The sequence below is a fragment of the Fringilla coelebs genome, assembly GCF_963513975.1.
Source record: "Fringilla coelebs genome assembly, chromosome: 5".
Classification (NCBI taxonomy): domain Eukaryota; kingdom Metazoa; phylum Chordata; class Aves; order Passeriformes; family Fringillidae; genus Fringilla; species Fringilla coelebs.
In genome coordinates, this window is record NC_140033.1 from 40,786,606 (window position 1) to 40,813,325 (window position 26,720).

At 34.9% G+C, this 26,720-nt stretch overlaps 1 protein-coding gene across 1 annotated transcript in view; it reads left to right on the forward strand.

The window, feature by feature from the left end:
• LRRIQ1 (leucine rich repeats and IQ motif containing 1) overlaps positions 1–26,720 on the forward strand; it is a gene marked incomplete at both ends in the record, with an annotated part of 100,678 nt that overhangs the window by 20,838 nt on the left and 53,120 nt on the right. The window contains 6 exons of the mRNA XM_084205866.1: positions 431–504; positions 800–893; positions 3,585–3,761; positions 10,708–11,184; positions 13,228–13,366; positions 15,778–15,897. Coding sequence (XP_084061992.1) covers positions 431–504; positions 800–893; positions 3,585–3,761; positions 10,708–11,184; positions 13,228–13,366; positions 15,778–15,897 — 1,081 coding nt within the window. The remainder of the gene's footprint in view (positions 1–430; positions 505–799; positions 894–3,584; positions 3,762–10,707; positions 11,185–13,227; positions 13,367–15,777; positions 15,898–26,720) is intronic.

Here is a 26,720-nt window from a genome sequence, read left to right on the forward strand (position 1 = left end):
TCTGATAAGAAGTTTGAGCAATGAGGAAAGAGGAAAGAAGCCAAGCAAATTTTATTTTTTCTCCAGAATCAGGACCTTCTATTAGTATCATTCTTTAGTAGTAGTTATGGTGCCTAAAGAAAAGCCAGCTGAGTTGTGTAAATTTTATAAGACTTCAGATATTCAGCACTAAATGCAGGGAACAGAATGAAATATTAACAGATTAAAAGCCATTTATGAGAAAGTATTAAAAACTGAGGTGCTGAGAAAACTAAGAAATATTTTCAGGTTAAAATTTCAGTAGTTAGTCCTAGCACCTTGGATAGATAAATGGGCATTTTCTTACATAAAGAACTAAATTGTCATACCTGCAAAAGATTCTGGTGCCTTTCTGTTTATGAACTGCTGTTTAAATTTAATTTTTAAAATATCTTTTCTGTTTTGTTCTTAGATTAACTGACCTTGTGCCTTTAAATTCATTTGTATTTTTGGAAAAGCTAGATATCAAAAATAACTTCTTGTCAGGTGAGTTGTCTTAAAAAAAAAGAAACCCATTCAAATAAGAAGTTCTTAGCTGAATTATAAACTGATTTGAATGTGACTGCTCCTATCTATTTATAAGACACATTTATGTGGAAAATATACAAATATATTCCAAACATGAATGTTATAGATAATAATTAAAACTATACTGTATAGATAGCAGTCTTGCTTTTAGAAGTGTATGATGTTGGTAACTTTTATTTTCATGTAAAAATTTATGGGAAATAAGGCGGTTCTGCATTCAGACATATTTCGGTTTCTTTCTGCTATACTACAGATCTTAAAGATGTCCATACATGGTTTAGTGGCTGCCATAAACTAAAGGAGTTGTCACTGAGTGGGAATCCTCTTCTCCTAGAAAAGAACTGGAGGTAAGAAAAATACTTTAATTTGCTAAATCAAAAAATCAAAATCAGACGACAGATTGTTGTACCCATCTTATTTAAAGAGTAGAAGCACTCCCACATATAGTCTGAAGAGTCTGGCTGCTGTGACAGGTTCACATTTTGCATAGCTAGTGAAGGGGTAGTGTCTGTTAGAAGAAAAAGTCAGGATGAATGTTTGGTTTTTCCTTAGTAGCTGAAAATTTGCCTTTTTTATGCTTCTTCAGATTCCTTATCTCTACATCAAAAATATGTAGCCCTTATAATTATGAAAGAGATGTAAGAGTAATGCTGTCATTTGCCCTTCATTATTGCCTGGAATAATGATCTGAAAAGTTAAAGAGCTACTCCTAGAGATTATGATATGTCTCTATATAAAAAATGAGTAGGGTAGAAAAGAAACGTGATACACAAAATTATATGCAGTTAACATGATTTCCGAAATGAGTAGTTACATAGTTTTGTAAACCATAGGAGTAAAATTGCAAATGAATAGGGTTTTTTTGTGCAATTTTTTGCATGTTAGACGTAGTGCTTGAGGTGTGGCCTCACTAGTGCCAAGTACAGGGGTATGATCACTGCCCTAGCCCTGCTGGCCACACTAAAACCTAAAAAACAGAAACCACCCTTGCATTTATATCTTCCATTTGAAGATTTTTGTACAGATTTACGATTATTAATCAAAAGAAAAAGCTCAACCATATCAAACTTTTATTTAGAAGTGTTTGAGCAGTTTAAAAGGTAGCTGTGCAAGTACATTCTAGATTGGTTTGTTTGATTTTTTTTAATGAGCGGACTTATTTGCACCCTGTGGTTCCTGCAGGTAATTTCATTCGTAAAATTCTGTGACTGTGACAATGTCTTAAATTTCCCTTTCTATTGTTTGAATTCCTACTCTTTTACAAAACTAAGTGTTATTTCACTTGTAACCTAGAGGGAAAAGCTCTCTGAATTTCAATTTAGCTACGAGAATTGACACTTTAGGTTACTTAAACCAATAGAGCTTTTATGATTAGACAAGAGATTAATTTGTCTAAAGGATTTAAAGTATGGGATACTATGAAATATGGATTTGCTGAATACAGCATGGACTGTAACTTCAGACAATATGTTCCAGTGAACTTTACATAACCCCTTGATACCAACAAAGGAATTAGTAGTAAAATTTCCCAATCGGTTTCGTACTTTCATGTCCAGCCAGTGATAACACCAACAAAAGTGAAGTAGTAAGAAATCTCTTTCTAAAAATTAAACCCTGAGATCAGTCTGAGCGCTCCTAGGGGAATATGTTTCAATTCCGTAATGATTAATAGAGCCTCTTAAGTGACAGAATATTCACCAGGAAGTTTTCACTAAATGAAGTATTGACTCAGCCCTTCACCAGGAGAAACCCAGCTGGAAAAATGAGTGTTGAGATCCCACAGCTCTAAGACACAAAATTTCCATCACTGATGAACTTTGATATGTCACTGTTTTGGTGTATTGCTATTCAACATCGGCTTTGGTAATTTCTCACTACATGTTCAGGAACTGTTAATCTGAACCCATAATTTTATTCCAGACGTACTTGAGATGGTCTTAGCCTTCATTAATGGGCAGTAGAGAAGGAAAGTTTTCTATTTGCAAAAACTGATGTTCTGTTCTGTTCTTTGGAATAATATAACTTTCTCTGTTTTTAAACTTAGACTTTCTCAGATTTTAAACTTAGTGTATGTTGTCTGAGCTCAGTAGTAATCCTTTACCTTCACAGGGAATAGTCAGGGATTCCAAAATTTGAAAACAATACTATCTTTTTCAGTAATAGTGGGATTTACAGCCTACAATTAGTATTCTTTCAAGAGTTCATGTTACTTAAAACTGAGTTAAAGGAAATACTGAGAATTGATATAATTTTGCAGTCTTCAAACTTTCAACAACTTTGGTCTGGTACAAGAAATATGTGAAACAAGATTGCAGTACCAGTTTACATCTCTTGGTAACATAAGTGAAACCTCACTGATGATCTCATCTTTAATTTTTTTTTTTAAGTTTCTCATAAACATTTTTTGTTACATCAGTGGCCACAGCTGTCATTTTTATAGCAAGGAAATTTCACCTTTGCTCTCATTCCTTTCCCTGACCCAAATTTAGTGTTTTCTTTTTCCTGTCAGGCGTACCGAATAGCATGTCAGTATATGTGAATGATAAAGGGAGTAGAATTAGCAAGGTTTAGTATTTTGTGCAGTTTTAAAATTTAATTTCTGTGATGTGTCAACAAAATCAGACTGTGTCTTAATCTTTTGACTTAGTTTGCTGTGTTGCCAACTAATCAAATTAATTACAGGTGCCTATGCATGTGTCACATTTTCCCATTAAGGTTTGTGTAGGTAAAATTCTAGCTGTAGTGATTTGAGACTGGTGCCATTGACGTTCTTGGTGTCAGTATTTCAGCAGTGTTCATTATGCCAATGAAGTGTTAAGAAGTCTTGCTATGTTCTGTGTTTTATTCTTTATATTATTCTTTAGTATAAGCATAAATTCTTAGTTAATGTGTTAACATATGAAATAAGGACAAATACATACAAACATTTAGAGGACTGTCTTCATGTTCTGTATTTGTTATATGATTTTTATCAACAAAATGGGTGTTTTAGCATAAGGATTTTTTCAAAAATCTGATTAATTTTTTTTTTTCCTAAGGTCTTCCATGTTGAAGGTCCTTCCTAGTTTACAATTGCTTGATGGTGAGATCTTAACCCATCATACTTTACCCACAACTGAAAAAGTCAAGGCATCAGAATTGGGAACTTTTCTGGAACTTTGTCAAGTTCAAATTGAAGAAAATATTCAACTGAAAAAAAAGGCTGCTGCATTGGAGTACGTATTTATGTGAATTGCATTCAGAAATATTTCTTTATGTATTGTTACTGAAGTTCTTGTTGGCATATGAGTTTTACTTAGGGTTTTTTGCCTGGAAATATGTTAGCATAAGAAAGAGTTTAGAATCATTGTTTGTTTTAGGTAGATATTAAATTATGAGGGCCTTGAGTTTTATTTCTTTAAGTTTGAGAAAACAGGTGGATCAAAGCCTTCAGTTAGTAGTAGTTGAATGAATTCATACACACAACATAGTGCTATGCAGGAATTGTAGCTTAAATTCTGAAAGCTGAATAATCATATTAATATGATTTCCAGCTTTAACTTAATCAAGTCTAATTTGGCTTTTGGTACAATATGCTCTATTTTTATTTCTGCGTTTGTCTTCCGTGTGTATGTTATTCACATTCTAAATAATTGCAAAAGATTCTACTTCTTTTCTCTTAAGGCAGTGAATTAGATGGATCTGTTTACAAGTGTTTAATTTTGTCATGCTTGCTACCTTTATCACTGTTACAATGGTTAGTTGTCCAATAACTTCAGTTTAGACCATGCAGGTAGTAATTTATCACTTACACATGCAATGTTTTAATTTTTTGTGATATCTAAATGTCTCAAACTTCTCATTTCTGCACTTGGTAATATTGCATGTTTTTTTCTTTCAAAGTTCCATTTCATTTCCTAGAAGGTTCATGAAATCCTTGTAATCCTTTGAATATCCAACTTATGTTTTAATTTTTGGAAAAGTAGTTTTCTTGATTCTTCCAGGTACTGAACATTTGCTCAGAGCAGGTGAAGCATGTGCTGTTTTAACATTGTTTTAGTTTAAGCTCTGCCTTGCATACTTTGATGGTTCAGGAAAATTATGCTTTTTAAGTATGCTTTTTTTTTTCAGAATCTGGCTATTTTGTATTTGCATGTAAACCTGTACATCCATGGTATCTTGTTACTAGCTAGAGGAACTAGAAGTTTGTTACATCATTGTATTTTTGCAGCTTTGACAAAGCTGCAGTAAAATCTTCATAGCTCAGAATCAGATTAACTTGAAAAGAGGTTTGTATTAAGAATTATATTGCAATTAGTTGGGAGAAATTATATAGTGCATTTTTCTATGACAGATGTAATGTGTAAGTGGCTCCTAAAAGTCATATTTTTCTCCATTAAACCATCAAGATATGTCTTCTCCACTTCTGTGATTTTTGGCTTCTGGTTTGCAGGTGGGAAGCTGATATTTCCTAATCTATTTACCATCCTGAAATGGTGTTCTCTCCTTCCTTTTTCATAAAAGAAAATAAAGATCTCCTTTTCTATGATTGAGAAAATTTTTCCATGTGTGATAGTTAGACATTTCATCATTATCCTTTGGTAGAAAAAAAGCCAGTTTATAATTAGGATGTGACTTGTAAGCAAACCGTAGTAAAATCTATGGCCCTAACTTTAAGTTTCATATACATTTCTGCAGGATGGTACAAAATGAGAGGGAAAGATGATATTCCTAAAATTTAAATTTTTTTTAATTCTACATGAATGAACATATGAAAAATAAGAAACATGTAGGGTTTTTAGGCTAAGAGCATCCATTAATTATGAATAGTATGTGGCTCCCACTCCTTTCTGGAAGCTGACTTGTACTTCTAAGGTCTTTTATCAAAGGCTGGGAGCAGGAGATGGAGTGGGCCCTTACTGTGCTTGCAGAGCACAAGCCTTCAAAGGCCATTGTGGAGGGAAGGACTTCCAGTCAGACACAGGCAAGATGGGAGGACAGGTCACCAGGAGCCTTGTAAATTCAACCAGGACGAGTGCACAGTTCTTTACCTAGGAAGGAGATAAAGAAAGGAGGCTTTCTGCCCACTCCCAGGCTACTTGCTGGGTGGAAGAGAGAAGGCTTTGAGTCTGTCCAAGCACTGTTCAGCAAAACATTAGTGTTTTATAAATACAGTTTTGGTCACAAATCGAAACAGCATTATATGGGCAACTGTAATGGGAATGAATTCATTCCAGTCAGAGACACTACAGTTTGACATAAGGAAAAGCCTTTTCAGGGTGGGACAGTGATGAATTGCAATAGGCTGCCCAGAGTGGTTGTGCAGTCTTGTTCTTGGAGATTTCCAAGACCTGACTGGATGAAAACCTGAACAGCCTGGTCTGCTTTGAGAGCTAACTCAGCTTTGAAGTAGTAGGTTGAGCCAGAGACCTAAACCTGAGGTTCCTTCAACTGAGATTCTTTTTATTATTCTATGTAAATTTTCAAAGAGAAGTTTTTGTAAGAGCCTGCAGATGTTTGAGAAGAACAGTAGTGGAAAGAGGTGATTATGTAAACATCTCTTCTTTCCTGAATGTATGGTTTGGGTGGAGGGAGGGCAGGGGGTGCAGAGAAGGGAGGGTTGTGGATTTTTTAAGCTTTTGAGAATTCGTTTGTGATCTTGTAAATCCCTAAATGTGACATGATTGAAGCATCTTGTATCCAATTTGGTCTTAAAATTAATTTCTTGTGTGTTAAAGCCATCTATCTTTTATTTTGACTGAAGTAAAATTTATGGATGACTTGAAAACCATTGCAAACTGCAGTTCATAAAAGGAACTCTAAACAACTTGTTTGTATATAAGCCTTACAGCATAGCTATTATATGTACATATTGCAATACTTTGACTGAATTAATGTGACATTGCTAAACAACAGGCCAGCAATAGAGCAAACTTCTGTCTGTTTCACATCTTGCTAAGTTATGAGCCCCTGTAGGTGCGACCTCAAGTATGTAAGCTGCCAGAAGTAATCACTGCTTTCTTCCCTAATCCGTTTCATACACCAGTGCTGCCCAGTTAAATTCTCCGCGCTGTTTCTTCCCAAAACTTCTCTGTTGTTGCCATGCTTAAGAATAAAACTGACTTTAAAGTTACACGAAATGTTTTCTGTCACATAACCTTTAGATGACTTGTAATAAGTAACCATGTACAAAAATATGATACCTCTGCTGCAGCAGTTTGTTTTCAGCCATCAGATGTGCAGTTGTATGGCTAGTGGAACTTAAACTTTATTTATTAATACTGTATGTATTTTGCAGTGAAAATGACAAGAATTTCATAAATGGTGTTGGAAGGAGAGAATATGTCAACAGTGACCTGTTTCATGTTTGTAAGGGACTTTTGTAAATTGCAGTTGAACATCAATAATGATGCTTGTAGAAGTTTCCTGGAAGACATTAGATTTTACCCTACACTATTGCAAATAAAATTGAGGTGTACTATGTGAATATTCCATGTATTTTGGTTCTGAAAGTCACAGTAGGGGAAAACATGATATTAAGCAAGGCTTTAACTAGCACACACTAGCATACGAAGGGGTAGGATATTAATTATGATTTAACTACAAGAACCAGGAGAAAACTGCTATTCCTGATCAGAACTGGCTTCTTTTTCCCAAGCCTATGCTTTTTGCCTCTGAGAGATTTGTTCTGCTGACTTTTCCTGATTTACTGTCTCATTCTGACAAAATTATGCTGTTTGAATAATCAGGCAGCCATTGCAGGTGTGATTGCAGTAGAAAATTCTATACAAAGTTCTACAAGCAAGCCTCTGCTGCTGCTTTAAATTTCATAAGTAGCAACATTTTGGCTGATTTAAACTCCTCTGGAAGGCCTTTAGCATAAATAATTTGTCCTTTTCTGTACCTGTTAAGTCAGCCTGTGCATGTATGCATGGATCCTTAAGAAGCATCCTAGGTGTAACCAGTGGGATTTATTCCTCCCCTCTACTCCTCCGTTGCCAAACACTGCGTGGGAATTGAGCAGGTTTTGGTCTAAATTAAGGATAGTGATGGATAGTCTTTGTGAATTGGTGTGAGGATTGAAGTTGTAACAGTCCTTAATAAATGCCTGACTTAAACTTCCAAATAGATTAAAATCTGATTCTAATGCTTTTCTCTAAATTTCCTAATAGATTAAAATCTGATTCTAATGCTTTTATCTTTCCTCAAAGTCCTGCAAAAATAGCGAGGTATCTGTTAAAAAAAAAAAAAAAAAAGAGCTACAAGTCATTTTTTGCTCTTCATATTTTTTTTGTGAAAATAATATCTTGGACTTTAGTATTAGGGCCACTAATGTGCCCAGCATGTTTGTACAGTACTGCTAGATTCTACCCTTGCTCTTCTGGCTTATTACCCCTTTTTCCCACTTCAAAAGGAGTGGTTATGCTAAAATTTGCATATGGCATAAATCACATTCACTTGTTATGATCAAAATAAAGCCTGGCAGCAACTGAACATGAAGGAATGTGCTGGTCAAAGCTGGAAAGCCATAAAAATTTTGCTGTTGCGAGGCTACCATATTTATCTGTATTTCATTGCATACTAAGCAGCCAGACACTATGGATACTGGTGCTTCCATAGGATAATTCCATTTCTTGTTTTGTCTGGATGCCAATTTATGCTTAAAACCTTGATCAGATCTTAACCAAGAAGCAGTTCCAGGTCAAGTGTGACCAATAACAGTGGAAAAGGTCTGAAAGGCAAACAATGAATTTACATTATTGAAAAAGAAATATTGTGGTATCAAAAGGCTTAATATTGTCATATTTCTTACTTTGTCTTCTCTCTTCCTTTGTATGTTCTTTTTTTTAACAATTAAAGATGTAAACCATACCTGCATCTTTTCCATTACAGCAGCTTCCTTTCTGAGGTTTGAATAAGCAATCTTCAGGAATGCCTGTCTAGTCTCAAGCGTGCAGTGCAGTTGAGACACTGAGAAAGTTGCAGTGTGTTGATAGGATGTTGATATTTCCCTGTTGACTGAAGGGAACCACCAAGCTGACTGCACCAAGGTGGTACTCAGGCCTCACCATGACCTTTGGTGTCTGTGTGCTGGAGCTTTACCTTGGCAGGAGAACCTCAGATACACCATGCCACTTCACTGCGCATCAGTCGCTGAGATATCACTTCAGCTTCCTTTGTAGTTTCTTAAAACTTGATCCAACATGACTGAAAAAGCTAAACTGAAAAGCTACTGATACAGAGGGTGGCCTAAAAATCCTGCAAAACCAAAGTATAGTTGTGGATTGCCAGGGAGAGGGTACATGCCCACAGAGACAAGATGGTGTTTTGCACCCACGGCTTGGAAAAACTGCCCAAAAAGCATCCTCTATAAAAAAACTAACTTATGATCTCTGGTGACCAAAAAATCATTCCCTGCCTGAATTTTCACTTCCTCAATCCCTCCATTTCTGCTTGACATATTCATAGCCACTGGAAGGATGAAACAGATGCTTGAGATACCCCTGCACCTGTCAAAGGAGAGGATTCACTGTTAGAGTTGTTTGTTTTTCTTTCTTTCTGGCTTTTTTTTTTTTTTTTTTGCAATGAGCAAGGATACTCAGGATACAGTTTTCAGAGGAATTTTTTTTTGCTCAATATATAAAACATTCTGGGGCTTTCTGCAATATTTTAAGTTTCATAAACAAACCAACAAAATAAAGCAAAGGAAAGGAAAAAAAAACAGGCGGGAATGGATTTTTTCAATTTTTTCCTTTTTTTTTGGTCTTCTCACCATATTATTTTATGTAGAAATTTGAAAATGATCTTGTACCAGACTTTTTTTTTTAAATATTTTAACTAATTCAATATACTTAAGTAAAGAATTTAATTAATGCTGTAACTATTTTCTTTTAAAGTAATTGTTATTCTTACTATGTAGCATTTTAGATCCTTAAACAAATTTATAGATCAGTTTAAATATTTTTACACTTGTATGTGTGGTATTAACAGGAGTAGGAGTAATGTTTTGTAGTGGATAATCAAATGTACACAGTGAGTTGTGTGCTTAAGCTGTGTCGATCAATTTACCCATTCAGATTTTGTCCAATAGCACTGAAGTTGCACTAGCAGTGGAAGAGTTGGAATCCTTTTTACTCTTATAGGGTCTGATTGATTATGTTCCTAAAAATCTGAAATGTTCTTAGTTGAACTTCACTGAGGATATAATTATAATGGTAAAGAGTCCCCAGAACTTTATAAAAATTTCACCTTTCCAGAATGATTAACAGGAAAGAAATTTCTGTTATTCTAACTATAATTTTAGGACCTAATTTTTCCAGACCAACAAGAAAATTTGTCTTATTTCTACTTTTTCCCTTGGATTGCTGACCTAGAATTGACTTTGTACTCCTCTGAAATTAACACCAGATTACAGATCTCTGCATCTATCTATGCTATTAAAGGAAAATGTTTTCATGATCCCAGAAGTACGCGCTACCTAATAAAATGAACAAACACCATCTAAAGTACAGACAGCCATTTGAATCTGTAACAATTAGTTCATATTTACTCTTACTTATCCTCATCATTTAGACAGTGTAACACAAAGAACTAATGAGATCCAGACTTCTTTTGCTTCAGTCTAGCACTTTGCCTTGTATTGATAAAAAGATCTGTACTTAAAAGTTTGTCTTCCTGAATTTTCTTTAGACATCGTAGTTTGTTGGTTTGAATCTAAGTTTGGGTTTTGTTGCTTTAGTTCTTATCTAAATTTTAAAATTACTGTTATTTTTATATGAGTTTTCATAGTTGCCTGGTAAGATTGGATTGTTAAGGCAAAATTGCCTCAAACCTTCCAAAAATTTGGGCTTCACATGCCACTAATGACACAGAAAATTAATAGTGAAATGCATGGTTTAATGGCTATTTTAAAAAGACTGAAAACCTTCTCTTTTAGGAAAACCCTGAGTAAAATAAGAAATATGTGTGATTATAGTTTAAATATGTCCAAAAAAAGATAAAATCTGTTAGGATTTGTAGTTACTGAAACTGGATTTCCAATCGCAGTAATTGCTATTTGCTGTAAGACTATGGAAATATGTAAGCATACTTGAAAGCACAAGCTATTTTAGAAATAATAGAGGGAATTTTTTTTAAAGCATTCTAACAGACATGTAAAATTTTTTTTCTTTTTTTTTTCAGAACTACCTCTTCTATTGATTCTGTACTGGGGCAATGCTGGTATTTTGATCAGTTGCTGAAACTTAGTATTAAACATCGATATGTACATGAGTACGGTGAACTAAACATTACTGACAGAGATGGACCAGAAGCACTTCAAAATCATTTAAAGCAAACATCTACTGGCTGCCTACAGGAGAATAACCTCTTTATCATGGGTGTGACAGAAAATAAACAGGTCTCGTTGGATCCTTCCAAAAGATGGATGACTACTGGTGATATTCAGGCCACATTCATTAACTCCTCCCTACCTGTGCATGAGAAGAAAAATAGAGGAGATCAGAGAGTGGAGCAGAAGAGCACTGAATCTTGTATTAATTACAGTGGGGAGAGCAAAGGCAATGATAACATGTCAGGCCAACTCACATTGCAACAGTCAGTGATTGCAGCAAGTGATATGGAAAGAAATCTCCAGCACTTTGAGAATGATACAGAGAGGTAAGACAGATGTCAGGTTGCTTTCAAATTGATTATGTAGATAGACAATAGGAGTGAGGATTTTTTGTTTAAAACAGAGGCACAGAACTTGTAAGATAATATTTTTAAGCTTATTAGACAATAAAGAGTTATAGTCAAGTGTTGCACACTAGGCTTCCATATTAAAAATTATGAATCCTTTGTGGTATTCTCCCAGTTGGGATATTAGGATATAGATATTTATGTTCTTCAAATAATGTTAAGACACCTGTTCAATGACACATACAGAGTTAGGAATGCAAATGACAAATGTTTTGCAGAAACTTTGCAGGAGATTAACTTGACACCAGTGTAAGGGTTTTTGCCAGAATTATTCTTTAGACATTCAAGATTAATTTGTGTAAACTTTACAGTCAGTACCATTTAGAAGGCAAGAAGAAAAATTCCTTAAATCTGCCATCCTAATCCCTTGATTTTGGCCACAACAGTGTTCTGCTGTTGTGATGACTGAAGAGCTCATGGCCTGCCCTGCTTTTGGTACTTCTCCAACATGCCTTAACCTGCTTATTAAAAGTAGAGGCAGGGGTGAGAGGCCAGTTCAACTTGTTATGTGTCCCTAGATTTTCTCCTGCAGACTGGTTTGTTACCTCTTGGAATGTGTTTGCTGCTGATTTGTGTAGTTCTGGATGCACAGACAAGTGAAACAGAAGCTGGTTTTTTTGCAGCAAATCTTCAAGAATTGAGTTAAAATTTCATAAGAATTTAATTTCAAAAACAGGTATCTTGAGAACAGTGTGAAAAGCAAGCATGGTGGGTGTGCTTCTTTGAGCTGTTTATGCTTATGGTAAATAGGAAACTACTTAGTAGGTACTTAAGGCAGTAATAAATTGTCAGAAATTTTATGATTAAGGAAGACCATGCAATTCATTATTACCTCTCTGCAAGCTGAAAGCAAGAATATGTTAGTCTAATGCATGAGATTAATACTTCAAAAAATTTTTGAAAAAGTTCATTTAGTTTTTCATTAATGTTTTGAATTAATTATGTAAGTATTTTTTGGAGAGTTCTCTTCAAAACAGAATTCAAACCAATTTTTGTACTTGTCTTGACCTCTGAAGCATGATTTTTTATTTTTTACTGACTAGTATTCCTCTATTTAAATAGATGCACTACACAAGGAAAGGGATTATGTAAAGATTGGAAATTTAGATGTCCTTTTTTTAATACACTTTCCAATTGAAATAAGTATTTTGTGGAGAAAAGAATTCCAAGATAGGAAAGATAGTAAAGTCATAATGCAGAGCTGACATTATACTTTTTCTCCATAGGTATGAATTAGTTGAACATATATTTAGAAATTGGAATCACTGAACAGATCTAAATAGTCTGTACTTAGTTCTTGTTAAAAATGAGCAAATTAGAAAATTTACACATATAACCAGTGGTCAGAAGTCTTAATGGGTAAAAGCAGCCAAAGATGAAATTGCACTGTTTTTCCTGTTTGCTCCATTGAAAATACCTGTCTCGTTCAGTTTTCAGTATTTATCACTCTTTCATTCTTAGTGGTTGTTTTTTGGGGTTTTTGGTTGGTTGGTTTGGTTTTTGGGGTTTGGTTTTTTTTTGTTGTTTGGTTTGGGGGTTTGGGGGGGAATTTGGGGGGGTTGTTGGGGGGTTTGGGGGGTTTTTCTTTTTTGGTTTTTTTTTGTTTGTTTTTATATGTTCAGTGGAAATAAGAAGACCCCTCAAATAGTTTATTCAGTCATTGTTACAGCACTTTTGCTCCTAATCCTTCCTTTGAGGACTCTTCCTCTACTGTGATTATTCATGGAACAGAGCCCAGTGGAGATTAGTCCTTAGATAATTGGATTCAGAAGTTATGTGGTGTGAATATCCTCCAGTGAGCATATATATCTCATCTTGATTGTAATTTCTTGTTTAGTAGCACAACTTTTCATTTGTCTCAAAGCACAGTGCTATGTTTTATGATTGAAGTTTGGCAGATATGACAATCCAGTTGTATTGGTGAGGCCATGTGAGTCATAAATGTATTTATTTCTCCATGAGCCTACATATAGAAGCATCCTCCATCCAGTCCTTTTGGCAGCAGTACCATGCTCAGAGGAAAAATGACTGCAATAAAACAGAGAATCATCAGTTTGTAGATGCTTTGAGACAGAAACATGAAGCCGCCACAGTAATCCAGGTTGGTTTATGGTATTTTCTTATTTTGTAAATTTAATAACAAAATCTTTCTAGTTTTGTTTAATTATCATCTTGTATCTATTTTTGCTTATTATCTTATTAAGTTTCATAATTAAACATTTTTGTTTTATTCAATCAGCATAACCTTGGTGTTTCTAAAACAGATACTTCTTTACGAAAAACTTTATAGAAACACATTTTCCCTTTACAGAAAAAAAATTTTCCCTTTTTCCACCAAGTATTTCCCTGAATTATTTTTACTTGATATAATTCTAATATTATTCTTAAGAGATACTCTGCCCATGTTCTTACTGGGGCCTGTGTATGCTGTGAAACTGATGGATGCTGTGTAACCCGTGTTGTGTCTGTTATCTGTGTGACTTAATAATCTTCCTGTCTCTTGTATCATACCTATCCAGTTCTTTCCTTGTCTTCCCATCTCCAAACCCCAGGATTGCTTTATCCATATTGGCCTTGGGAACAGACCATGGCCTGGGCTGTTCTGTGGTAGATACTGAGCTTATAACAGTTTAACAGAATGGGTTACTACAGGCAAGGGTTGGTGTCCACACCTTGACTCTGTTTGGTTTGGTAACCAGTATTTGCTTACCAAGTTGACAAGGTTCATGGGGTTATTTCCTACATTTTGAAGCAAGTCAACTCTGTTGATTCCATATTTCAAGCTAACTTGGAAACATTCTATAGAGTAGGTTTTGTATACAAATTTCAAGAGTGACAAAGTGATTTAGAAGCAAAAATTTGTTACTGGAGTATAAAATGTAGCTAGCATATTAATAATTGATTTCCATAAACTTACTTAATCCATTTTTGAACTTACTTATGTATTTGACCTCTATATTAAAGTGGTGCATTTAACAAATCTATATAGTGATTAGTATGTGCTTCCTTTCATTTGTTTCAAACGTGGTAATTCCCAAAGAGAGTATGAAAATAAAAGTGATCTATTATTTATCTTCTGTGCATATTACAGATTCTTAGATCTCTCATACATACATCCTTACATCCACCTTTTGTAATTTTCATCTGTTTAGTCTCTTTTCACATTTCTCTGTAATTCTCTTTATCTTTTTGTTCCTCTCTAAACCTTTGCCACGATCTATTACAATCTTTTTTAAAGAAGCAGCAAGAACTGAATTCCATGGGCAGATATAGAATGAATTTGTACAGTAAGAGAGTTTTAATTTTTGTTTCTTAAAAACTACTACATGTAATTTTTCTCTTAGATCATGACTGAACACTGACCTGGTGCTTTCATAGATGTCTGTTAGCAGCTACCTCACAATTTAGCTTTCTGCATATGTCATTAGGATTGCTTTTCTCCTTTAAATCTGTAAAAGATAATTGCCTTTGTTGAATGAAATATATTTGTCATTTGATCACTCAGTAATATCAGGACATTTTATCTAGATGCTTATAAAGGCCTGTAGAAAAATAACAACAATGAAATTATAAGAAAGCAGTTTTAAAACTTTTAATAATTTTATAATTTTTTATTATCAGGAAATGTGTGTGTAAAATAGTAACATTTTCAATAATTTATGAGGTTATACAGACTTTTTCTAAATATAATAATAATCTAAAACCAGATTATGAGATTTACCCTTCCTATTTTAGTGCCTTCATTGCAGAGCCATTAAAGGTATACAGCACCACTTCTTTTATGGCAGTGAGAATATTTTGCATGGTGTTTTAAACACTTGGGACATCTTGAATTCTAATGATGTCAAATACTGATTTGTGGGGAAGTTGCCATCTTGTATTCAGTTTTCTTCATTCCATCTATCTCATTGTGATCTCTGAAGTGTTTTTGCTGGATATGATTCTATGCTTGGCATGTCTTCCTAACACCCTTCCTAGTTTCCTGATGTGCTTCTTTTTCTTAGAGATGATTATGCTTACTGGTAGTATTTTTTTTAAGTAGAGATCTTAGACAATTAAGAGAGAGTAACTGACCTAGGTCAATTACATGAGATGTCTCCAAGAATTGCTGCATGTAAACCATAGGACATTTAGTACATCTGTATTTTTATTCTCAGTAATTTGATTGTTGGCACTCAGGTTTTTCTTGTGTAGGCTTTCCTTTCAGTTTTTAATAGTCCCTGAAGGAATTGTCATATAATTAATTAGTTGACCCAGGTTTGTAGTTGAGGGAGTTGCAGGATTCCTTTCTGCTTACTTGTGGAGAGCCTCTTGAGTACTCTAAGCTTTAGACATATGCTGGCATTTAATTTATCTTGTAGTTTTAAATGTCACATAAAGTTCAAAAAACAGATCATTGAGCTATTAAACAAAGGCCCAAGATGTTTTATCTTCCTAATGGGATAACATAGAGAATCTGGATTTGGGTTTGATCTATGGCTATGTATAACATGCTCTGAATTTTTTGTTTAGGCATTTTGGAAGGGTTGTCTTTTGCGAAAGAAACTGGCCAATGCTCTTGCAGATGTTAAAAGTGATGAATTGGAAGATGAATATGAAGAAATAAATGTGGATGCATTCACGTTTTCTGAAGTAAGCACAGTAATTAGCATAAAGTCTTCACTATTCTTCTTAAGCAATCATGTTGGAAAGCACTACCAAGGCTAGAATTAACACATTGGGTGTCCAGAAATAAAGAAGCATTTCTCATTTATAGCTGATTTAAATTTATTTATCTTGGATTAACTGCTTCCTGCTCTTTGAGATGCTCTGGTACTTACTCTGCTATTAATGTCACACCCACTGTAGAATGCCTTATATTTTTACAGCTGAAGGGCAATCAAATGAGAATAAGGAAACAGTTTCATTTTGTTCCAAAATGCTTCTCTTCTTAGTACTTCAGTAGCAAATTATAATTTCAGTAATATTTTAATGTGTATTTTTTTCATTTTCATGATGGAATGAGATTAATTTAGAAAATAACTGCCACATCAGCTATAACTGCAATGTCAGCTATATTCCAGTAAAAAGAACATATCCTCAAAGCAAAAGGTGAAGTAGGCTTATTATCTTATGTGTAGTGTGCTAAAAAGATCAGAGGTTTAAATACAGTAATAAATTATGGTATGGTTAAATCAGGAAAAAAAAAAAAAAAGAAAACAAACCCCACACTTAGCAGCTCTGTTATGCCAAATAACCAGAAATTATTACTAGATATTTTTACAAGTTATATAGAGTTAGAAATGCTCTTTCAGTTTCAGAAGAATTGAAATCAGATGAGAAGCTTCCATTCTAAAAAATAAAAGTGGGCTCCAGAGGAATCTGAGGAATAACATAACATTCAAAACTGAATTTAGCTATACTTAGGTAAAAAGTAAAAAATGTCTATGGGATCAATGTTGCCATTCAGTAAACAAGAAGAAGAATCTTTAAAAAATATTTTCTTTATAGCCTCAAAAGACAATCTATACGGCAAGTTCTAGGCACAGTATGCGTATTATTTAGTAAGGCAGCTGTTGATGAGTCAACCATGTACTTGTCTGGAGAACTGCTTTCTCTAATTGCTCACATTCATTGGCTGCCTTTTTTTTTTTTTTTTACTGGTTTCAGGTAAAGCAAAGCAAACTAACAGCATGTGGCCTTGTGAGACCTAAGAGGATATAACTAAGATTTTTTTCATGAACCCTTGTCTCTGAATGTGCTTATTCAGGTGCTGTGTCTTTGCAAGAGCCATTTATCAATTTTCCACTGTAATGTTGCAGAGGAGATTGATGCAGTAGCCCTGCTACTGGCAGGACTAAGTCCCATTTATAATTAGATGTTTGTATGGATCATGGAGTTATGAAACCAAGCATGCTGTTGGTTGGTGCAGTGCACTTTACAGTTGATCAGTCTTTGGTCATCTGATACCAGGCTTCTTTCACTAACTCCTCCCCATAGAAAATAGCTGGGCTTTCTATGAAATTATTGCCAATGAGTTGATGACTTAGGGTAATTTTATTTTTTTTTCTTCTCCTTTTTAGCAACTATTTTAAGGTACATTTTCAGAATTACTGCTTTATTTAAGAGGATGCAAAGGGTTTGAGGCAGAAGTTCCAAGAATCATTTGGTGGACGGGAAACGTGTGTGTGTGTGTAAAAATAGAGATCTGGCTTAAATTTTAGGATTTTTTTAATTTTAATTTAAAATACATATACAAAACAGTTTCATTAGTTGATGTTCTCTGATCCCTGGCTTCTTTCTAAAATAATAAAAAGCAGAACGTTGAAGGTTTTATTTCTTCACACAGGAAGGAAGTATCTGTTCGTATGTTATGGAAGGAAAATATCCTGTTTTGAATTACTCAGCCAGTAGGCCAGAGTTTTACACACAGTAATTCAGTTGAGCCATTCTTGTTTCTCTCTGTCTGGCCCAAATAACCCTGTCATGTTTGGTTTTGGGGTTTTTTAATTGCTTAACTGAAAACTACACAGACAATTCCATCTTTCTGTCAACAAGACAATTGCATTGGGCAGGTGTTCCTGAGGCCAGGGAGAAAAGGAAGGGATGGAGAAGGCAGGAGAAAGAAGGCCAGCTGGTTTCAGAGAGATTTGTACTGTATCACCCTCTGCTGTTGCCGCACTTTTTTTCCTTTTTTTTCCCAAATTATTACTGAGTTTATCAGTAATCAAATAAAACATGGATTTAGGGAAAAATTCTCAGGAAGTGTTTACATTGAGATGATGACAGGTGAACCACGAGCTGGCATTTTAATTTGCACAGCAGGCTCAAAGGCTGAACTGTGGACTGATGTCAAATAAGTTACTCAAGCCCTTAACTTCTTGTGATGAAAAATATAACGACATCTGTTTTCTGCAGAGCAGTGTATATGATAAATTTACAGTGTAAATGTCTGTGAAGTATATTTTTTTTCCGTGAGTGATTATTTCAATGTTCAGCATTGATGACTGTAACTAGAATTATACCCTGCAATATTTATCATATTTTTTTGCTTTTTTTTTTTTCAATTGTATATATTGTCTGAAAAGTTGATTTTGAGAAATGTGTGGCATAACTATACTAGGCATATAGTACAGGCATCTGCTCCGTCTAGCCCAGACTAATTACTCAGTACTAGGTTGTCTGTTTCCATGTGTCTGTAGCAGTTTCATTCTCTGCAGTTGGGTCATACCAAATCATGTGGACTTCCTACTCCTGGAGAAACAAGCAGCAGAAACTTGGAACAGTCTATGCTTCCTATTCCTTCCTTTCTGGTCTCAGTGTTTTATAGCAAAGTGCTGAAGCAGAGCCAAGTAATGACACATGGTATCAGTGGCTATCTGCTGTGTCTCAAACAAGTGTGTGGGGAGGAGTACATATTGCTGGGCTAAGAGATCCCATATGCTAGGGCTTGAAGGAAGAGAAAAATATTTGGATACCATTTTGTACTGCAGATTTCGGTGTTGTATAGGGTGAGTGAAATGAGAGAGAAGGGCAGAAAAAACTTTCCTTATTGGAAACTGATACAAATGTCTTAAATCTTGTTTAAAAGCTTTTTGAATAGTTAACTATTTTGTGTTGTGATGGTTTAGGTTTTTTTTATACTGTTATGTAGGTTTCAGTCATTATGATTTTATTCAGTGTTATCTAACATTCTACAAAATCACTACTGTGCAAGCGCCTTTCTAAACCATTTGTAAATATCTCAGTGCAATAAGTCGCTAGGCATCAGTCTTCACCAAGAAAAAGTGTAATATCTTCATTATAAACTCAGTGTACCCAGTGTTCCATGGAAGGTGAGGCTGTGAAACAGCATGGGGGAAACCCTAGTCTTTGACAAAGACCTTCATTTATGCCCATTGAACAATAGTAGATTTTTACTACAAGCTAAACACCATATCACAGGAAGTATGTATTGCATGTGATTGGGCCAGAGAAATGGGCCTTATCTTTCTAACAGTATCATGAATACTAGTTATATCACCTGAACCATTGCTGATACCTTCTTATATTCATATCAGCTCCCATACCTTGCCAAAGCCAATCAGAGGCAATTGATGGCAGTAGTGTTTTGTGTCTGTCTGACTGTGCGATGTCAAACAGACTATCCCAGATGACATGAATGGTCTGGCCAACAGATGTTTCACAAACTATAAGCCTGGTATTTAGTGATATCTTCACGTCTTTCATGTGGACTTTGGAGAATTCCAGCCTACATGCTCCAGAAGGCTGATCTTAAGGCAACCTTTCATCAGCAGTCCATCCTTGTAGCAAACGATCAAGGCAGAGTCACTTTACCTCTGGTGGATGAAATCTGACAACACATTTGCTTGACACAGCTCTCACTTCTGTACCATCTAAATATTGTTGTTTTCGTGATGTAAATATGATATGAGCCAAATGCAAAATGTCTAAACTCACCAAGGTGTCAGAAAGCTGAATAAATTAAATATGAGTTTTTAGACTATTCTTTACCCTGAGCAATGACCACTGAATAAATTACCATTTTCTACACTGAATAAACATATGGACACATCTTATTCTCATCAAGAGAAGCATCAATATTGATTATTACATGGCACACCAAGTAAGTGCTCCATTTTAAAAACTTCATTTTTAGTTTAATTTAAATCCTTTTAGTCATACTTTGTCAAAAAGAAAGTTGCTTTATAAGTTGCAACCAAGTTAAAAAGAAATCCATTACTGCTCTGTTCATCAAAGGAGGTAACACTCTTGCCCTGAGACAGTGTTGTTCTTTTTCTAAGGTTGATTATGTAGATCTTTTTAAAACTCCAGCCTTTTTGACAGCTTTGAAATTATTGTTCAAGAGTTTCCTTCTCTTTTTTTTTTTTTTTTTTGTATATCCATGCTCAGGCACGTAGCCATTCCAAATTTTTTGCTTGCCTTCCACAGCAGGTAGGTAGCAGTTTTATTTTTCTTCTCATTTTTTCTTTTCTGAGGGGTGGGAAGAATAAAAACATACATAGATTTTCATTGAAAAATACTTTTTATTAGTCCCTATTTACAAATTTCAGGAGCTAAACTATTTGATTTGTCTGGGTTCTCTGAGAAGAAGCCATTGATTCAGTGAATGTTGTTATTGAGTTAAATGGCAGTTCTTACATGGGGGACCAAAGTGGAACGTGAGGTGTCAGCTTCTGTGATCCTCTGCACTTGAATCTCTGTATGTCTCATTGCCTGGAGCTTGAAATCCTTTGGGTTTAGAAGAAAGCAGATGTTATCCAATTGCAGCACAGCTTAACTCCCCTTGAACACATGCAAGTCCAAGGGAACAGATAGGATGCATGCAAGAGGATGCTGCCTGGTATCATTTTGAGGTTGCCCTCTATCCTCTTTGAAAGATCACAGCACCTGGGGAGGTTACTGGTGACTGGAAGAGGGCAGACATCTCACCCCTCTTCAGAAAATTGAAGAGGAGGATCCAGGGAACTAGGAGACATCAACATGATCTCATTTTCTGGGAATGCCTGGAGTAAATAGATTCAGAAGCCATTTATAAATCCATGAAAGAAGGTGATTGTGAGAATCTAACGTGGGTTTACCAAGGACTCATCACCTTCATTGTTTTCTGTCTCAAGGTGAATGCATATTATGAATTATTATGAATAAGAGGAGTGCAGTGCATATTGCACGCCTTTATTTTAGCAAGGCTGTTGACTATATTCCCTAAATTTATTCCCTAAATTTATAATTTATGGGCTGGAAAAGTAAAGTCATTGGCAAATTGACTGGACTACCAGGCTCAAATAGTTGAATTTCGTGGTGCAAAATTACACAGTCATAATTAATGGCGGACATAATTAATGGAGCCCATCATGGATGGTAGGGGGACCAAAATAGTACAAAAATTTAATCAGCTACCTGTCTGATGGAACAGAATGCAATCTCAGGTGTGCAGAGGACACTGTATTGAGGGCAGTGGTTGGCATGCTGGAGGATCAGGGTGTTCTTAAGAGCAGCCTGCGCAGGCTAGCTAGACAGGCTGACCAGAGCCTCTTAATGTTGAACAAGAGCAAGTGCAAAGTCCAATACATGGGCAATACTGTTGGCTAGGGTCTGACTTTCTAGGAAGCAGTCTCAAAGAAAAGGATGTATAGTCATAACGGAGTTTCCATGTAATGCTTTAGTTGCTAACAGTGTATGCAAAGAATGGTAAAAAACCCCAAACACCTCATATGCTATAGTACAGTCTTAATTTAGCTAAAAAACTATTTAGGTTTATGTCTAGTCTGTCCTAGAATAGAGTGAGCTAAGGAATTCTAAATGCTAAATACTGTCCTACTACTCACTGTAGTATTTTTTGACATGAAAAATGCTTTAAAACTTTTTTTTTATATAGAAGTAGGAATAGCTATTGATCATTTCATAAACCAGGAAAGCATCTCAAAGAATCAGCTTCTTTCCAAAGAGTATCATTACTCGTCCCAAAAGATTTAAGGTGTTGAGAATAAAGGCATGAATGAACAAATTTCAACTCACAGATTCATTTCTGGATAATTTATTTCAAATGAAAGAGACAGTGCTAGAGACATATAAGGAGGCCAATATAAGTGAAGCTGAGAGATGATTTAGACGTACCTCTTTAGAATTAAGGATTTTGGAGTGTAATTAGAGGTTGGTTAGCATTGATTACAAAAAATCTTTGTTTATGACTTAGCCCTCCTTTGCTCTTTAGCTTCCAAAACCTTTTTTTTGTTCTTGTTTCTGAAATAGGGACTTTTGAGCAAAAAGGAAAAGTTGTCTTGAAATTGAATCTAATCTTTCATGTGACCTGAACTTTGAAACATGTTAAAGGTTAAATGGCTATAAACTTGTGACTAGTCTATTTTTTATTACCCTGTGCTTCTCCATGACTTCCCTTCTTTAGACAAAATTGCAAGCTGAAGCACAGCTTTCTTTTCTATTGTGTTTTGGTATTCATTATCTAAGCTGGATAAAAAAAATTTGGGTTATGTTCCTTCAAAATTCTTTAAATGCATAGTATTTAAGAGGTAGGGTTGAGAGGTTCCTTGGCTGTTTTGTTTTTTTAAGTTTTTAGCTCATTGCCCCTTGAAAGTTTTCTTTCTTTATTTTCATGGAAGGAGAAAAACTTCAGAAAATGTTTAGAGAGACATAGGAGCAAAAATTTGTGTCATACGCCAGAGTCAGAGAGGGGAAGTCCTGAAGACTCCTGCCATTTTAATGGGCATAAGGAATATCTGGGGTCTTAGACCCATTTTGAGGAGTGGATTGAAGGTTCCAGGAGCTTGATGTTTATTGAGATGGGTGGAGGTTTATATCTCAAAAGATTTTTCAAGCGTACATTTCTGATGCTTACTTGAATCATGTCTAACCTCTGAAGTTGAAGTTACCATTTACACATTTGTATTTTTTATTCCTGTATTCAAAGAAAGGGCACAGAGCTTCCTTTGAACGCTGTCTGGAGTAAGATAAAAATGCATTTTTAGAAAAGTTTAGGTCACCTAGTTTGTGAATGACTGCCATGAATTACAATAAGATTCATATTTTTGGAGACTTAAGTATGTAGATATTCAACCTTTTATTTGAATGAAAACTTCTGTGGTCCTTGAAATTTTCATTGCTCATTTACTTTTCCACAATAAATTCCTCTCATTTTGTTTGCATTTGTGTTAACACATTGGTACATGTATTAAATGTAAGTGTATATATATATATATATATATATGGGGGTGTGTGTGTATATATATATATATATATATATATATTTGAATTTTAGAGAAAAGCTAGTTTTCCAAGCTTATAAAAAATTAGGAAAAAGCACATTCTACAATAAAATTTTCTTTAATGTTTTTGTTAACAGAGTATGATTTTTCTGGTAATCATCAATATATCCTTCTTAGAAATGGACAACTCCCCTTGTATTCTCATTTTCCTACAAGAACATTCTCTAATAATTAACCAGTTTTTGTAAGTGTATAAAGTCTCTTGAGGTCAATTGATTGTTGCAATGTTTCTCTGGAATTCATCTGATACTCACTACTTTTTTTGGCTTGAAACTTTGTTCAGTTTTAGCAGTCATAAGAATGCAGCTGTACCCAGATTTCTTTTCTAATGTATATATATTGTCTAATATAAAAACAGGGTTGAAATAGAAGCATTGCCAAAGGTTAAAATAACCTTTATTAGTGTGCTAACCTATTTATCTTCAGCACATAAAATATGTGAAAAATACTGGAAGACAAACTCAGAGAAAAGGCATGTTTTTCCTACTGCTTGAAGTTCAGATATATATTTTCTGTAAAATGTGTATCCTCTAACCTACCCAATTAAAAAGATTCTATAATTTTTTATAATGTTGTTAAATGCATTGACAGATTTAAAGCTGTACAGTTTAGGCTGAATTTTTGTAGTAGTGCAAGTAGAATAATATTGCAGCTAATAGAAGTGTCAGTTGGAAAAGTTCATATCTGACATTTTCTTAGCTTTGGAAGTTATTTATAAAGTCTGGATCTGAGCTGATGTTCAACTTCCTAACATTGAACTACGCTTTACACATGAACTTGAGTTTCACAGAAAAACTAGTCCATAGAGTAATCTGATTCCTCAAAGGAATGGATGAAAGAAAAGGCTAAATACACAAATATATTCAGATCTTTAATTTCAAAGGAAGTTTTCAATCACAGTCTATCAACAATATACAAAAGAGCATAGAAAAGTGATCTGGTTCTTCTGTTTCAGCTATAAGAGCTAAAAATTCGTGATTTCTTAAGAAATTTGTTAAAACTTATTTAGGATTTAAGAGAAGAATTTACCAGCAAATACTCAGGCCTTGGCAGAAATAAGTTTAGTTTAAAAATAAATGAAATATGTTTTCCTGGACTAGCATGATATTTAAATGAAATATCCTACAAAGTGAAATATGTTTGCCAGGAGCCAAGAGAGAAAGTTACAGCTTTCTGCCAGATGAAAGACAGTGCAGTGGGCTGGCTGGGAGTATCTAGAGGGTTAACCTTCAGCATAAGATCCCTCGGCCTCACCACTCCCCCTCCCCACTGTAAGCAAGTATTTAACCTAGAGGATGTTTAACATCAGGAAAAGTAGTTCTTCCTGTGGAATGTATTGCCCCAAAATAATATTTGTAAGCTTATTTAAAATAGTCATAGAAGGATGTTGAAAGTTTTGCCTTTCATTTGTCTTTGCTTTTACCTTTTTTATTGTCTTTCAGTGAACTAGACTTTAGCTTCAAATATACTCACTAAAAACTAGAAATTAGGGACATCACCAGCCTGAAGAACTTTATTCAAATTTGTATGCTATAGAGAAGACTTAAAGGAAAGATTAATTCTTTTTCATTTATTTGTTTACTCTAATTGAAAACAAATTTGAATGTGAAGAAGGCAGATACTTTTTAACGTCTGGTTGAAAACGGGTCATTCCTCCTGAGGATGATGCTAATGGCCTACCTCACAGAGAGGAGCAGAAGTACAGGAACACATATTGGATAAAACCAGGGAGATGAACTGGAAAGAAGAGTGAATTTTTCTACAAAGCAGAATAATGCTTTGAAGTACTATTTCTATGAAATTCTAATGTGGAAATACTGTTTCTGGTAGAAGATTCTTTTTCTTTTTCCCTTGCCATTCTTCCTGTTAGGTTATAATGATCAGGAGCCAGTCATTACTCTTAGTTCATGGTATGTTTTGGATGCTAGCTTGCTTCTGCTTGTCTATATTGTTGTGCAATTTACTTGTTTTTATCTAAAAATACCGTAAAATTAAATGCACTATATAAATATCAATAATTTTTTTTTCTGACTAAACCTTTGTTGTCCTGAAAACAGTGAATGAGTCAATGAGGAGATGAAAGAAGATAGGAAAGAGGTATAAGAGTTAGTTTTCCCTGATTTTCAAAGATAGTTTCATTGTTTTCTTAGGTGGTGGATCTGAGGTCCACCACACTTGGAAACCTGGGATATCTTCAGCTCCTGTGGGGTCCAACATGATGTCCTTTTGAAGTAAATCTACACCACTTCAGCAGTTACATCCTAAGAGTCATATGCATGATTTGCATTCTTGCTAGGCTGACATATGTCACCATTAGGTGGGACGTGACATACACACACATGATCAGGGTCCAAGAAGAAAACAGTTTTTATTCTGTATGTTCTCCAGCTTATATACTCTTAACAAAGCATGATCTTAAGTCATTAACTACATCACAATAACTTATTATAGTCATTGGTGCAAAGCAATTAGCATCAATATAATTGGCAAAAGTTTTACAGAAATTTAATAAGGCACATATACACATCTACTTATGCACATAGTCTAGCTTACAAAGATTCTCATGCATCTTTTCTAATCTGTTTCCATGCTGACAGCCTTTTCTTCTTCCTTGCTATGGATACACTCGAAAATCATCAATTGGTATTTCTTCTATTAACTCAGCTTTGCTTGCAGGCCAGCTGTCAAGTCCCTCCACAGAGATAGAGATGACATGGCAAACATGCTGACCAGATAGTTGTATTTGTCATTAGAAAATAGGTAATTGTTTTAGGGTGAGGAATATTTGCCTAGATTTTAGCAGAAAGCCTTTAAACCACCAGTTTCCAAGGTCTAAAAGAATGTACTAAAGTAAGGATTGTCCTCATCACATCCAACTTTTTTCATTCTTTCCATAAGCAACTGCTGCTGAGTTCTTCTGGAAGCAGAGTACTGATGTAGATGGATGTTTGCTCTGACTAGAACAGAGTTGTTAGATGTCAAACGCTGACCTTTCTTTTCAGCCTGTATTGTTAATGCTTTTTTGCGTCCTCTGCTTCAAACTGTAGCGCAGTTTCAGGAATTGGTTTGGTTTCTATTATGCTCTTGTGATCCTCCTTGATCTCAGAGAGATGAAAGGCAGTATGTGATGGCATTATTCACAGTTTGGACGGTTACTTGTAGAAGTGCTTCAAAGCCTGAGTGTAAGTTTGACACTGTCCTGAGAACTGTTTTTTGTTCATGGTGTAAATATGACTCAGAACAGCCCTAATTACATGTATAGTCATGATATATTATAAAAGTTTGCTTAGCTCCAGAATGTAATCCAGAGCATATAAAAAATGCCTTGGATTAGATTTTGTAAATAACATTTGCACTAAGACTCGATTTTTGGGCAGCTCATTCAGACCCAATTACAGTTAGCAGAACCATTCTCACTCGCTTTGCTCATTGTAGGATTCAATTCTGTTTCTGAGACTACAGAAGTTCAGTGCTTGATGTAAATAGTCACTGCATTTTCCAAAAGAAGCAATTGAGTAAATACTGGAAAAATGAAGGAGGAACAAAATTAAGAAGGCTATATTTATTATGCCATGAAAAAAAAAATCCCTAAACCTCCAGAGTTTGGTAATGAGCTGCACAGTCAAAGGAGGAACCATGTAAGAGTAGTGTCTCAAAGGATAAAAAATGCAT